At 37.0% G+C, this 15,635-nt stretch overlaps 1 protein-coding gene and 1 long non-coding RNA gene across 7 annotated transcripts in view; one reads left to right on the top strand and one right to left on the bottom strand.

The window, feature by feature from the left end:
- The window catches only part of LOC103518530 (cilia- and flagella-associated protein 57-like), a 39,236-nt gene extending 23,614 nt beyond the window's left edge, over positions 1–15,622 (top strand). For 4 of the 6 annotated variants that reach the window (XM_026830294.1, XM_026830296.1, XM_026830292.1 and 1 more), the window contains 2 exons: positions 7,136–7,235; positions 15,287–15,622. In XM_026830294.1, coding sequence (XP_026686095.1) covers positions 7,136–7,235; positions 15,287–15,568 — 382 coding nt within the window. In that variant the 3' untranslated portion in view covers positions 15,569–15,622. Of the gene's footprint in view, positions 1–7,135; positions 7,236–8,586; positions 8,710–15,286 lie in introns of those variants that run through there. The other 2 variants (XM_008483606.3, XM_026830295.1) reach the window with 2 other exon arrangements.
- LOC113471276 lies at positions 4–733 on the bottom strand. The gene is made up of 2 exons (XR_003394037.1): positions 377–733; positions 4–297 (listed from the first exon to the last, which is right to left on the bottom strand). It is a non-coding gene; the product is annotated as an uncharacterized LOC113471276 (long non-coding RNA).
- Positions 15,623–15,635: the final 13 nt, after the last annotated feature.

The raw sequence follows: 15,635 nt of genomic DNA, 5'->3' as shown, positions 1-15,635 counted from the left end.
CGCCCGAATACCTTTTTTTTTTTTTTTTTTTTTAATTATTAGGTTTATGTTAAAGCCTACCTCTGTGGCCGATATAACTTCCCAATAATTCGACCGATAACTTTTTTTTTTTAATTATTAGGTTTATGTTAAAGCCTACCTCTGTGGCCGATATAACTTCCCAATAATTCGACCGATAACTTTTTTTTTTTAATTATTAGGTTTATGTTAAAGCCTACCTCTGTGGCCGATATAACTTCCCAATAATTCGACCGATAACTTTTTTTTTTTAATTATTAGGTTTATGTTAAAGCCTACCTCTGTGGCCGATATAACTTCCCAATAATTCGACCGATAACTTTTTTTTTTTAATTATTAGGTTTATGTTAAAGCCTACCTCTGTGGCCGAGTGGTTGAAACCTCTGACTCCAACCCAGTGGTGTTGAGTTTGAATCCTGGCCGGGACGGAAATTTTCTGATCGAACTTTTCCATTTTCGGTTAGGGATGGATGTACAAGAATGTGCCTTGAAGTAATGCCAAAGCGATTCATTCCAAGGTACATGTGGTGGTGTCTTTTTATACACACAGTATTGAAAATACGACCACCCAGTAACTAATCTGTTTCTTAGCAACCAGATCAACAATTGGGAAAATACTACACAGTTCGATTCCTTCATTCTTTGGTCTGTTCTCAGTTCTCTGCTTACAATAAAACATACATCTTCCTATTCCAAATACTATGCCTGTATTTATTCAATCCTTCATTTTGGCTGAAAAAGGCGGACATTTCAACCAAAAGAGGGACGCAGAAAATGATCAACACAAATTTATAGTAACATGATTTTTTTTTTATCTATGTACAGATTGTACAGTGTAGCTACATAGGTACCTAACTACCTACCATCTATTTATATACCTACTGAATGTACGTACATTGTACAAGGACTTAATTGCACAAAAATATTATGCTTTTTAAAAGTTCAAGTCCGGACGTCCTCTTCCTAACGGAAAACGATATATTACGTAATTTAGGGCTTTGAGGTCAAAACTTTAAAAAGGCGGACATTTTGCTATATTTTAAAAAGTCGGGCGGACGGAGGACAAACGTATAAAAAGGAGGACATGTCCGCCGAAAAACACTGATAACGGCTCAAGGTAGGTAGATTTCATCATTTCCAACAAGGTTCTGTGGGTCATTTTCCTAACTTCGGCTTCGTTTCCGAGAAACGTCCGAAAAACCAATTTTTAAAGAAAGTAAAAAATCACAGACCTTGTGTCAGTTTTCAGGTCATAACTTTTTCATTTTAATCGATAAACTGTTTTTGTTAGAAACACGAGCCAGAGCACAAAATTTTGATTCGAATTGACCTGATCTCCGATTTCCAAAGTTCAGGTTTGATGTGTTTTTTCAAGCTCAAAAAAGATTTACCTTGTTATGTCTTCCTTCTCAAGATCGTCCTCCCGGTATGCAAGCTCTTGGTCGGTCGGCGGGTTGCTGTTGATCCCATTCTCTGGTGCCGTTGTTGTTGTTATATTTGCTTCGCGTTGTTGAATATATTCCGAGTCTGATCTTTGTGCCTCTTCCTCAGTCCCTCGTCCAATTGCAGTCCGTACTTGAGCTTTAATTCTCTCAAGTACCTCGTCAGAGAGTAGTTTATTCTTGACGATTGTTCGTCTCTGGTCAGCTACTCTCTGTTGGGAGACTGGCATTGATGGGTATTTTTGGACGAAGGCCCGATGTATTTTTTCCCTATACGCTGTCATGTTTGTCTCGAGCTGTGTTACTTGATAGAAGGTGCGCATGATAAAAAGGTTAATATCTTGTGTCCATTTCATGCGCACTCTTCTTTCGCCTACTGCAGTGGTCTCAGCCATAATTGGGTTTGCCAACTGAGAAACACTTGCAGTAGTTGTAGCACTTGTTGTTGGATTCTGGCTACGTGTGATTTCGGCGTTTTCCCTGGTGTTGTGGGTTTGTTCTGTTTGTCTGACCGGTGCCCGCCTTCTTAACACACGGTCGCCCCCGGTACTTCTCGTATCACTTCCAGCGGTGGCTCCAGAAGTGCCCTGGTGTTGTTCTCCAGGGGTTGACGTGTTTCCACGCTCTTCATGATTATCTATTAATCTTCTCTCCATGTGCGACATGGGTATTGTCATTTAACCTGTTGACTTCAGTCCATATCCATCATTGGTGGGTGAGCCCAACGATAGATACTTTACTATAATAGTACTTAAAAATCAAGTTGCTTATTTCCTATGATAAAACTTGCACAAAATATGTTTCGTCATTATATCTACACACGTTCTTATACCTAATCAAATTCTATACCTATTTAAAGCCTAATACCTACAGGCTGCGGAAACACCTAAAATAATATAATAATGGGGGGACTTAACGAATAAAAACTATGCTGATTACTAATTACCTACCTATAATTATTATTATCTACTATTTTAACCTACTTACTTCTAAAAAAACAACAACAACCATACCTAACTATGATTACATACCTACTTAGATACTAGCAACTGTACATAAAATAATAGGGTCATTTTTTACAAGGGTGGGCATTTAGGACAATAAATTTAACACAGTAAGACATAAATGTATCAATAAAATACTACTACTAAATGGTCTTCTTTAGAATTCTATGTTGTTGTTGTTGTTGTTGTTGTTGTTGTTGTTATTATTATTGTTATTCTTATTGTTATTCTTATTATTATTATTATTTTATAGAATAGGTATATACAATATTTAGTATGTAAGACAATATGTTAGAATAAAAACCGTGTATATGTAATTGCATTACTAGATAATGCGTAGGTATGTGCATAAAAAAAAAAAAAAGTTTTTACTTTCCTTAGGTAATGTATTCAGGCAAAATTATTGATGATCAGTTTTTAGTGCCAAAACACAAAAATAGACATAATGGGAACTTGTTTACTATGTCTTATTTACCATGTTTGTGCAACTCGACTGATTCTCAGTCACCTATACCCAAAGTAGGGGAAAACAGCCGCTTTTCGTGCTATACTTTCATATCAAAGCTGTAACCAGCTTCTTAGTGGGTATATAATGTCAATCTGTGCTCAGTTGCATATGGGTGAATTTATATGTAAAAAAAAAAAAAAAAAAAAAAAAAAAAAAAAAAAAAAAAAAACCTATCAACACTGAACTTTGGAAATCGTGTCTCAGGTGTATTCGTATCAAAATTTTATGCTCTCCCTGCCTCGTGGTTTGAACAAAAACAGTTTATCGATTAAAATGAAAAAGTTATAGAAGACACAAGGTCTGTGCTTTTTTTAAAGTGTTTTTCTCGGAAACGGAAACGAAGCCGAAGTTAGGAAAATGACCCACAGAACCTTGAACCTTGTTGTCAGTGTTTTTTCTGGCGCACCCTGTACACTGAAAAAAATCTCCAAAAAATCTCCTTTTATGCATCCACGATTCCAAAAAATCACATTGAAAAATTTCTACACTGAAAAAAATCTCCAAAAAATCTCCTTTTATGCATCCACGATTCCAAAAAATCACATTGAAAAATTTCTGTACACTGAAAAAAATCTCCAAAAAATCTCCTTTTATGCATCCACGATTCCAAAAAATCACATTGAAAAATTTCTGTGTGTGTGTGTATGTCTGTCTGTTACGCTAAATAGACCTTTGGTTGTCCTCTTTTCACGAGAAAACGGCTCGACCGATTTTAATGAAATTTTTTGTGGTTGTTGAGAAAAGTACTCCGGGTGACATAGGCTACTTGAAATTTTCACATTCCATCCTGATTCAAAATGGCTGCGGTTCAAAAACGTGAAGAAAATGGCCTAATAGACCCGTTTTTGTCCTCTTTTCACAAGAAAACGGCTCGACCGATTTTGATGAAATTTTTTTGGTTTGTTAAGAAAAGTACTCCGGGTGACATAGGCTACTTGAAATTTTCAAATTCCATCCTGATTCAAAATGGCGGCGGTTCAAAAACGCGAAGAAAATGGCCTAATAGACCCGTTTTTGTCCTCTTTTCACAAGAAAACGGCTCGACCGATTTTGATGAAATTTTTTTGGTTGTTAACCTTTTGCGTACAGAATCAATTTCACCAGAATCGCTCTTACGGTAGGATTCATGTCCCACATGAAACTCAAGCGTTGTTGTTACAGTCAGACGTAAACAAAACATTTTTTTCAAATACGGTAGGATTCATGTGAGACATGAAACCTCCGAAAAGCGATTTGTGGTAGGCTTCATGTCACACTGGAAATTGTTCCCTCGCTTTTAATTTATTTTCTTTTTTTTCCTAGTTGAGATAGAAACATCTGGTTTTTTTTGTCTTCTTCGGAAATCTTCGGACTATAATTCCGAATGCTTTGAAATCATAATAAACAAACATCGGCTTTTCAGTCTGCATTTGAAAGGAGCAAAAGATACACAAGTTCCTAGGCACGTCCTACCGTAACGCCTCCTATCTGTAAAAATCAAGCCGACCGTAGCGAGTAAATCTGTAGCTTCATGCTGGACATGAATCCTACCGTATCGCCAGATTTAAGTTATATTTCTCCTACCATAATGGCGGAACCATGATTTCATGTGACACATGAATCTGTCCGCAAAAGTATGGGTGAATTTATATGTATATGCTCCCATATGCAACCACAGATGTAGACAATTTTAAAATTAAAAATTTTCTTTGAAAGAATTTTTGAATTTTCAAAAATTCCGTTTTTGTTTTGCGTAGTAAAATGAGAGATTTTCCTTTATCACTGACCAACCGTCATTTGAGCTACATAATTATGTAGTCCTGCTAAGTTGATAAGTTTTTGCTGATTTTCTTATCTTTACCCACTCGTAAGCTGGTACTCAGCCTCTGACGGGGTCAAATAAATAGGGGGATTTCATGCATGTTCTCATGTACAATCACAGTTGGTGCAAATTAAATTTAAATCTCATAGAAAGTGGGTTGCGCTTTGGAGAAATATAAATCTTGTGCCCAAGCGCTATGAGTTAATGAGTATGAAAACTCGGGTGGTTATGATATCTGGTTTTTAGAGTTTGCCTGGGCGGAGTAGGGTACAATTCCGTTCAGGTTTCTCACAGGCAGACGACCTGACGAGCCAGCACCTGCAGAGTCACGTCTAACTGATGAGTTCCAACAAGAACAAAACGCGTCCTAGGCTGCTCTCAGATGCTCGGCTAAAGCTCTCTTTCAACCGCTTTCCGGCTAAACGGTTAGAGACATTGAAAAAGTTATGGGAAAAGCATACCTACCTACCTAAAACACCCAATCAAGAATCAAGCATAATTCAATAGGATATTAAAATTTAGATCTATTTATTTATTTCAACTGATTGGCAATAAGGAGTACGAAAATTAGCTGACTGACCTCTAGGCAATATGCAAAACGGCGGTTTACATTGTTTGGCGAAAGAAAATTTCGGAAAAATCGTACCATTTTCCAGTAGTACAGGAAAAACCACATTCGGGATCATAAAATTCAACTGATTGGCAATAAGGAGTACGAAAATTAGCTGACTGACCTCTAGGCAATATGCAAAACGGCGGTTTACATTGTTTGGCGAAAGAAAATTTCGGAAAAATCGTACCATTTTCCAGTAATACAGGAAAAACCACTTTCGGGATCATAAAGTCAACTGATTGGCAATAAGGAGTACGAAAATTAGCTGACTGACCTCTAGGCAATATGCAAAACGGCGGTTTACATCGTTTGGCGAAAGAAAAATTCGGAAAAATCGTACCATTTTCCAGTAGTACAGGAAAAACCACTTTCGGGATCATAAAACTCAACTGATTTCTGGCCTGAATATGACTCGTAAGATGGAACTTCGTCAGTTGTGAAGGGAGGTTTACAATAAGAGTGGTCACTATGTTCCATTATAGATACTTCAAAGCAAATACCAACTTATGAAAGCTTTAATTTATGTCCATATCCATCAAAGGAGTATGTACCTATCAGAATAATAAGATACCTATTGATAAAATAATATCGTTATACAAGTTCTCTTCCTCAGGAGCTCTAAACGCAGTACCTACTAGTGATAAGGTATTAGTGCGTGGAGGGGAACTGTAATCTGACGTCACGCACCAGTGTTGTCAAATGTACGACCACGTGGTTTCACGATCTCGCGTTTGCAGTGGAATAACTTGAGAAAAACTCGCTCCATTTAAAAAAGAAAAAATACGTAATTTTTTTTCTCCTGTATCTTTTATTTAAGAGAGAAAGCTGAAATCATGAGAATTCTCAATTATTACAACCACTAGTAGACAGAACAACGCCGGGTGTGATAAGGGCTTAAGTCTAGGTACTGAACTACTGATGAATCCCGCGCGCAAAGTGTTCTACAAGTAGACCTTTCTAGCGTTTTTTATTATTATTTATTTTTTTATTCTTTTATGCATAGTCTAATTGTCTATTAGATAGAGGAGGTCCACCTTGCGAGAATTAGGGAAAACGATTTTTTTTCCTCATAGGATCGTTAATCATGGTGGGGGAAGTGTAATACCAAATTTGAGACCTCGAGAGCTGAGGGGATAACTTTTTGGTGGCGGGAAAACCACCAGTAAACGGCCGAATTTTGCACTTCTTTTTAGTTTTTTGCTTACAACTCCTGAACCGTGCGTCCTACGCAATTTTTCATGGACCAAAATTAAAGTACAAAAAAATTTCCTACATGATGGTGTGGTAAAACTTCATTTTGTCAGGTTAATGTTCTCTTACAGCAGTTACAGCCAGGGAGGGGCCGGCCACCCCCCCCCACCTCCTAGACAAAGTCCAGGATACGCTGCTTAGAACACCCTGTAAGTCAAGGAGGTAGCCGAAAAGTGGTCGGATTTTTTTTCAAACTTACTCCGGAGTTTTCACAGACTGCGGGGGTCGTTAAACGATAATCTGCCAGCTGCCATGCAGTCTTGTCGGATTCTAATGTATACAAGAGATTCCCTAATATCACCTTCCCAAAGTCAAACAAATTTCCGAACTAGGATTGTCTGGCATACAAGACGAATGTGGAACCGAATGTTTGACTTCGAAATCCCAGGGGAGAATTTTTTGGGGGAAAAAAACTCGAAAAATGCATATTTTTGACAAGTAGACAATTATTTATAGCTAATCAAGGAATTATAAATACATATTTGTTTGAATTTTTAGAAAAAGGGAACAAATTATGGAACATTTTGAACAAGAAAAGAACAAAGAAATGAGGATGTTCAATTTGGAACAGGACAAGAAGAAAACATACATGAACCATGTGAGTAGATGAAAACCTCTATGCCTTGGTCAGCTTTTTACTTTCCTTATCCTATAATAAGGAAAGTAATGTAGGTATTCAACCAATTTTTGATGGTCGGTGTTTTGTGCAAAATCACGTTTCAAGGTCCCTACAGGGAGAACACGAAAAATGTTACCAAAATACTGGTATATTCCTGAGTAGGGTTACCAGAACTTACCAGACAAGAAATTTCAAAAGGAGGACATTTTGGCTGAAAAAGGCGGACATTTCAACCAAAAGAGGGACGCAGAAAATGATCAACACAAATTTATAGTAACATGATTTTTTTTTATCTATGTACAGATTGTACAGTGTAGCTACATAGGTACCTACCATCTATTTATATACCTACTGAATGTACGTACATTGTACAAGGACTTAATTGCACAAAAATATTATGCTTTTTAAAAGTTCAAGTCCGGACGTCCTCTTCCTAACGGAAAACGATATATTAGGTGAAATTTGGTATATAGTTCACAAATGTGACAAGGATGCGACATGAAACTTGGTTGAGATAGGTGCTGCGGTTGGCGGTATTTTGACCCCTTTTTGGTGGTTTTCTACCGTTTTTTGGCGGTTTTCAGCTATATCGTCTAAACGGTTAGAGGTATTGTAAAAGTTAGGGTAAAAGAACACTCAAATAAGCATCATTCAATAGGATAAGGAAAGTCGTGTGATGTTCACACCAGATTTTTTAGTTTTCCGCTTATAACTCCTAAACCACGCCCCTAATGTAAAAAAGTAAAAAGATACATTAGAAATTGAGAAAATTTCCTTCAAGAGTAAGTGGTCGAAAATTGCTATAAGGCGAAAATCGCCAAAATAAGGCCGAACGCCGTCATTCCCAAAAAGTTGATCATTTGTGAAACTTCTTTTCACGTGCAAAATTATTTTGTGGGATAAAATGAGGGTTTTTTCTATGGGACCAAATTTTGAGAGATATTTTTCCGCAGTAGGTAAATAATTCTATATACCTACATACCTATATATACAAATGTACATACTTCTAAAATCTACCTGCTTTTATTCAGTACGCAAGTAGGTAGTACATCTTTAGTACCTGCATAGTACCGTACGTACAGACCATGGGCTACAAATCACTTTTTTAACATGGTACCTACCTAAGGGGATCCCAAAACGGATATTTCCAACCATTTCCCGATTTTGAAAATTTGGATACTCTCGTTACTATTACTTATAGCTCGCTATACCGTAGTAGGTAATAGAAAGTAAAAAAAAAGGATATACTACACATTGTGATTGATATCCCCCCCCCCTTTATACCTCCATGCTCCTACGTAAGCGAAAGACTTTTTTTCATTGTCCACAGACAAAGACGAAAACATGATAGTCGAACCTAATAGAGACTATGAACAAGCCATTGACATTTATGAAGCCAAATGCCAGAGCCTGGAGAGTTGCTTGAGGGACAAAGATAGAATTATTAGAGAGAAACGAGATGAGTTACAAGGACATATCACCAGAGAAGAATTTAATGTTGCACTGAAACATCTAAAGGATAAAAAAGCATGTGGAAAGGATGATTTATTCAATCCTTACATTACATATTACAATAATTACAAAAAGATACAATAGGTAGTGCCCAAAATAAACAAGGAAATGGTGAGTGAAATGACATGGCTGGTCTACTAAAGTCAGGTCCAATTTTGGTGACAAAATTTTTGATTGAGTAAATTGATAAATTACCGCATTTATGACTCTCGTATACCCTTGAGTTCTTTCTGTCCCAATTCTTGGTACTTAAATATATTGTTTTGAAAAAGGTCAACCATTCTTTAAATCTTTTGATGGATTGTAAAATAATAAAACCTGTTCTCTGTCCTCTTTATTACCGCAACACGGGAATCGGCAACATTTTTGGTGTCAGAAAATGTTTTTGTGTCAGTTTTGGATCTGTCAGAATAGAATAGAATATACCTTGTTTATACTACCAGCATAGGACTGAAAAGTCCCTTTACTCCCGCAGTCTAAACAAGGTCTTATATAGGTATTTGATTGGTAATAACATTACATTTTATGGAACAATAATCAAGACCTGTTTAAATTAAAAAAAAAAAAAAAAGAAAAAAAAGGACAGATTAAGATTAACATTTAACATTAGATAGATTTCGCATCGCATTTTTTTGGGAAAAAAAAAAAAAAGAAAAAAAAGGACAGATTAAGATTAACATTTAACATTAGATAGATTTCGCATCGCATTTTTTTGGGGATCGGGTCGTTCAATGAGGTGGAAAACAGTGGATACCGTGAGTGTGACGCAAAAGTGTAAAAGTGAAGCCGACTTTTGTCTGATAATGATAAATACCATTAAATTTTATCTTCAGGTATTTAAAATTGAAGTTTTGTTAATTAAAATAACTTTAAGGTATTCAGTAATCGTAGGACGAAATATAAATATTTTATTTTCCCATGTTTTATCTTTCAGATCTCGATCCCGCCAAATTTTGCAATAGGTATTTGTGTTCGTGTAAACGGACCTTTTACCTTTTTGCCTCTGTGCATTGAGATGAAGTTAGCCAAGGATCGTTCAAATTTTCTTTTATTAGATAGATTTCGCAACGCATTTTTTTTGGGGATCGGGACGATGCTCGACGAGTTTTGGTTTCTGCGCATGACACACATTATGGGGTTTTGAACACGGGGATCGGAGTTCAAACCAAAACACGATGTTTTGGCTTGAACTAGGGCTTTTAGAAAAAGTCCTTTTTTTTCAACCCAAAAATAAGATAGAAATCACACTCACGCACCACACTCAAAACATACACGCACACCCGGAAACCACTATGGGCGTGTGTTGGAGACTTACAATAAGGGTGTGCTTACAAAATACAAATGTATATTTTTTGGAGTAGGAGATTTTAAGGAGGAGGAAGGGGGAGGGGGAGGAGGAGGAGAAGGAAGAGGTTTAAGAAGGAGGGGGGATTAATGTGACAGATGGACATGGCAGTAAATCTCTTTCAAATTTGACTGATTAAAAAAGATGTACGTTCTCGGAACGGCTGGCTTTCTCCTATTCTGTCCTTCTTCTCCTCGATGTCTGTACGATAAGACCATAGCAGTTAGAGTTCCCTCTATCAAACCTCTTCAGAAAAAATCTCTGTTTCTCTCTGATTCTTGCCAGATACCGTGTTTGCAAAAAGTTCCAACATGGGAATTTAGAGTTGCAACATTAACAAATCCAAGTTACAACTTGGAGTAAAGTTAAATTGTATGTATGTACTTAGTTTCTTGGATATATACATTCCTGAAAAGCAGGTAGGTAACAAAGTAACAACTATCACAGAAAGTTACATTTCTCTTTTTCTGTCTTTTTTTTTCACATTTTGCTTACCAAAATCATTGACACCGCGACACATTTTTCAAGACTCCAATCTTTCCGGAGCTTTTTTTTTTTATTTGGGCTGCGGTCTTTGTTTGTCTCATCAGTTTTGTGATCTTGTCTTACCTAGATACCTACAATACTGTACGAAAAAAGAAAAAAAAATGCAAAATCTCGTGGCACACCTAAGGTGACCTCACGGGACACAGTTTGAGAAGCACTGATTTACATTTTTGCTGGAGATCTATGTACCTACCTGTAGGTATTGGGTATCTCTTTACTATTTATTTTCTGGGGAAAAAAAAGAAAATGGGCGTTTTTCATTTTACCTATTTTGTTTTCATTTAGGCAGGGTGCAGCCTATTTCCAAAAAACTTTTTAATAATGATAAAAGGCTTTTCTTCTTCTTCTCCTTCTTCCTCTTCTTCTTCTCCTTCTTCTTCTTCTTCTCCTTCTTCTTCTTCTTCTCCTTCTGCAAGCTTAGGGGATGGTCAAACTTATGTACTTATTATTAAAATAAATGCAAATAATTATCGGTATGATTATTTAGAAAAGAATCTTCACAAATTAAAATATATATTTTAAAAAGACAATTGAGATTCGACATTCAACTAAAGAAAGTTTGGTGAGCTTTCGGGAATACTCAGATTCCCATCGTCAGACCAAGATCGCAAGAGAGGTGTTGACTCTACGAGCGCTGGAGTTGAAGTGAGACTATGGTACTTATTATTGTTTATAAATACATTGCTTATTCAATTCAATTCCTCCTTGTTATTCTCCTCCTCCTTCTTCTTCTTCTTCTTCTCCTTCTTATTCTCCTTCTTATTCTCCTCCTTCTTATTCTCCTCCTTCTTCTTCTTCTTCTTCTTCTTCTCCTCCTCCTTCTTCTTCTTCTTTTTCTTCCTCTTCTTCTTTTTAACATTATTTTGCCTTTTTTTAATTTCATCATCCTATATTTTTTTTTTTCTTTTTTCTCTTCTTTATAGTTTACTCATTTTTCATCGTTATCTTGTAAACCAACAGGGAAAGTAAGTAGAAAGAGAGCTAGTGGTGTTTAAATTTTTAAACACCCTGTATTTCAGGTTTTTTTTTTTCTTCTTTTTCTTTGGGTTGGAAAGGAGTGAGGAGTGTATCATGATTTAACCTCAAAACAAGAATGCACACATTCTGGGAAAAAGTTTTTTTTTTTTTAAGCTTGAAGATAAAAATACAAAAGAAGTGGAAAGAGACAGGAAGAAAGAAGAGAGAAGGAGGAAGAGTTAGGAAAAACTGAATAGAGAAAGAAGGAGAAAGGGAGACAGAAGGAAAGAAAGAGAGAGAGAGAGAGAGAGAGATGAATAAAGCATAATCAAGACTAAAGAATAAAAAAGAGAGAGATTTAGAGAGAGAGAGAGAAAGGAAGAGAAAGAGGGAAAGACAAAGAGAAATAGAGATGGAGAATCTGGAAGGAAGAGAGAGAGAGAGAGAAAAAAAGAGGAAAATTCAGTGAAAAAGGGAGGGAGAGAGAGAGAAAGGGAAAGAGAGAGAGAGAGAGAGAGAGAGAGAGAGAGAGAGAGAGAGTAAATTGTTTATTTTCTCATTCGCCAAAGAATAAACCGTTTCTCTTTCTTGAGTTGAATAAAAAATTTAAAACTTCCAATGGAGAAAGAAAGAAGAAGAAAAAGAGTAAGGAGCCACCTTGAATGTATCGCGTACCAACTGAAATTCGGTGAAAGGCAAAAGTTCGACTGATCGATAATCGCATGCGATAAAACTCATCGTGAGTGGCGGGCCTTGTTATCACTGGGCGAGCGTTTGAACGAGATACTAAAGCTGAAAACACACTACGCTGACGTGACGTGGGACCACGTGTGAAGATCTAAACAATGTATTCGGACAAAAATGAACGTCAGGTTCAGGTCCAAATCCAAATCTTTTGATTTGGACCTGACGCATAGATGGTATGGCGTGGTGCGTGGTGTCAGATCAATCTGTTCGTGTTGATCCGAATCCTTTGTTTAGATTTTTTATTCACACGTGTTCCCACGTATAGATCAATGGACCTGACGCGTAGATGGCGTGGCGTCAGATCAATCTGTTCGTTTCCATCCGAATACATTGTTTAGATCTTTTCTTCACACATGGTCCCACGTCATGTCAGCGTAGTGTTTTCAGCTTAAGGCTAAGTATGTACTTATGTAGGTATAAAAGTTTTGTGAGATTTTTGTATTCTGATCTCTTTTGTAATCTCCCCATTCCAAAGTTAGTTTTAATATAGATATCTTCATACCCTATTTGTTCAATATTGAGTGCAAATAAAATTTGTATTATTGATTTATGCCGATTTTAATATTTCTTTCAAACTCCAGGTTTCTATCAATCCTCATTACTTTTCAGTACCACAGTGAACCATACTTCCGTGTTAGATAAGACCCGTATTTGATTGCACTAAGAACCGACCAACAGAATATACAGATGCGGAGTTTACCAAGGCGTGTTGATATTGATCCAAAGCTGGAGTACAACTTGCGTTATCCGTAATACGAAACTGGAGTACAACTTGCGTTTTTTTACTTGCGTTATCCGTAATACGAAGCTTTTCCCTCAACTCTCAAGGTCTGAAATTTATTGTCACACTTCCCCCTCCATAGGCATGTTTTTTTATACCACCATCACTGATGCCAGCATTTTGTAGCATCTGAGTGTGGATGACATTTTTCACAAGAATGCCTCAACGACCCTAGCAGACAAAACAAACACTTTCAAAAACCAAATACCAGAACAATTGGCTACTCCTGGGTCATATACAGGGTGCGCCAGAAAAACACTGACAACGGCTCAGGGTAGGTAGATCTCATTTCCAACAAGGTTCTGTGTGTCATTTTCCTAACTTCAGCTTCGTTTCCGAGAAATGTCCAAAAAACCACCTCTTTAAAAAGTGCAGACCTTGTGTCAGTTTTCAGGTCATAACTTTTTCATTTTAATCGATAAACTGTTTTTGTTAGAAACACGAGCCAGAGCACAAAATTTTGATTCGAATTGACCTGATCTCCGATTTCCAAAGTTCAGGTTTGATGTGTTTTTTCAAGCTCAAAAAAGATTTACCTTGTTATGTCCGTTACGAAACACGCGGTTTTTGTCCGAAGAAATTTTGGAGCACAGGTCTCCATCTTTCAGGAAAACTTGCGCTTTATTCAAGGATCAGGATGAGATCTTATTTGCCTTTTTAACTCACGTCGTTCCCGGAGAAATAACCACTTGACTACCTGTAAAACACACTTGATGCTAGAAAACTACTGACCGTGTGTGGGTGTCTACGGGGATCTGGAATGCTACCAATTAATTATTGGTATGAAGACAGCAACAGATAGAATTCTTTTCTCCGGTCATGCTGTTTCTATTTTCTTTCAAAAAAAAGCTTTCCTCTGATTGGTTGAAATAAATCTTTTTCCAGCGGAAAAATTGAATGGGAAGGAAAGTAATGTAATCGGGTCAAATTTTCGATGGTCAGTTTTTAGTGCCAAAACACGTTTTGAGGTCTCTAGAGCCAAAGTTTCAGCCATTGGTCCGTGTGTCTGTCTGTCTGTGTGTCTGTCGTCTATAGACAAAATATCTCGAGAACGGTAAGAGCTAGAGACTTGAAATTTGGTATGTAGCTGTGAAATGTGACAAGGATGCGACACGAAACTTTTGGTTTAGACCGATGCAACGCTTGGCGGCATTTTACCGCTTTTTGGCAGTTTTCGCTGTAATTTAACAATATCTCGGGAACGGTATGAGCTAGAGCCTTAACACGTGCAACGCTTGGCGGCATTTTACCGCTTTTTGGCAGTTTTCGCTGTAATTTAACAATATCTCGGGAACGGTATGAGCTAGAGACTTGAAATTTGGTATATAGTTCACAAAATGTGACAAGGGTGCGACATGAAACTTGGTTGAGATAGGTGCTGCGGTTGGCGGTATTCAGCTATATCGACTAAACGGTTAGAGGTATTGTAAAAGTTAGGGTAAAAGAACACTCAAATAAGCATCATTCAATAGGATAAGGAAAGTCGTGTGATGTTCACACCAGATTTTTAAATCATGTTACACTTCTTTTTTTTAGTAAATTTCCAAACCGGTTTCAACTGTTCAAGTTGAAACCGGTTCAATACAAACTAAACTTAATTTTTAACAATATTTTTTTCCCCTTGTTTTGTTTCCTTTATTCCTTTGTCAATAAAATTCCTTTGTCAATTTTGTCCTCAATTTTATTTTTCTGTCCGTCCCGGTTATACTCGATTTCCTTTTCAAATCATTTTCCAAACATTTCCCCTCTTTTCAATAAAAACATTTAAAACCTTCTCCATTCCAAGTCCGCCCCTGATCCGGTTGTGCTGTCTCTCTCATGACGCGTTGAGATTGTGCATCTGAGTTTTGCTTTCCATTCGTCATTTCATTTATAACGTGCCAGGACGCCAGGAGTAGACAGGCCTTGTCAGCTTTCTAACTTTGAAGAATGAAGAGTGAGATTCCGCGGTGCGTTGCACGTTGTATACCTAGTTTTGTCAGTAAATACCAGGCGTTCATAAAGAAGGTACTTATCATAATCGTAAGGTAGGCGATAGGAGGCCTTTGTAGTTAGGGTAAAAGAACACTCAAATAAGCATCATTCAATAGGATAAGGAAAGTCGTGTGATGTTCACACCAGATTTTTACTTTCTATTTTCAGTTAGAAGACAAAGTTCTCCAGATTCAGGACAGGCTACTTTCAAAAATTCGTAAGCAATTTCAACTGAAAGATTGTCTAGCAGAAGTATCTAATAAACTGATTCCCAGTCACAAAAAACTTGTTCATCTGGAAAGTGAAATTGATAGTACATTACAAGATTTAAGTGACATGTTGTTCAAACCACCTAAATTAAGCCAGAAATGTAATGATCCACAAGATTTTCACCGAAGGGTAAGAGTAGTTCTAACCAAAACAAGTTGTTTTCCGTGTCAGAATAATTGACCGAAAGAAGTGAAGGTCTATGTTTTAACTCGACCGTTTTGCATTTGATTTAGATGTTTGTTTGTTT

This window comes from Diaphorina citri, unplaced genomic scaffold, assembly GCF_000475195.1.
Source record: "Diaphorina citri unplaced genomic scaffold, Diaci psyllid genome assembly version 1.1 scaffold2231, whole genome shotgun sequence".
Lineage (NCBI taxonomy): Eukaryota > Metazoa > Arthropoda > Insecta > Hemiptera > Psyllidae > Diaphorina > Diaphorina citri.
This window is presented reverse-complemented; position numbering and strand designations above follow the sequence as displayed.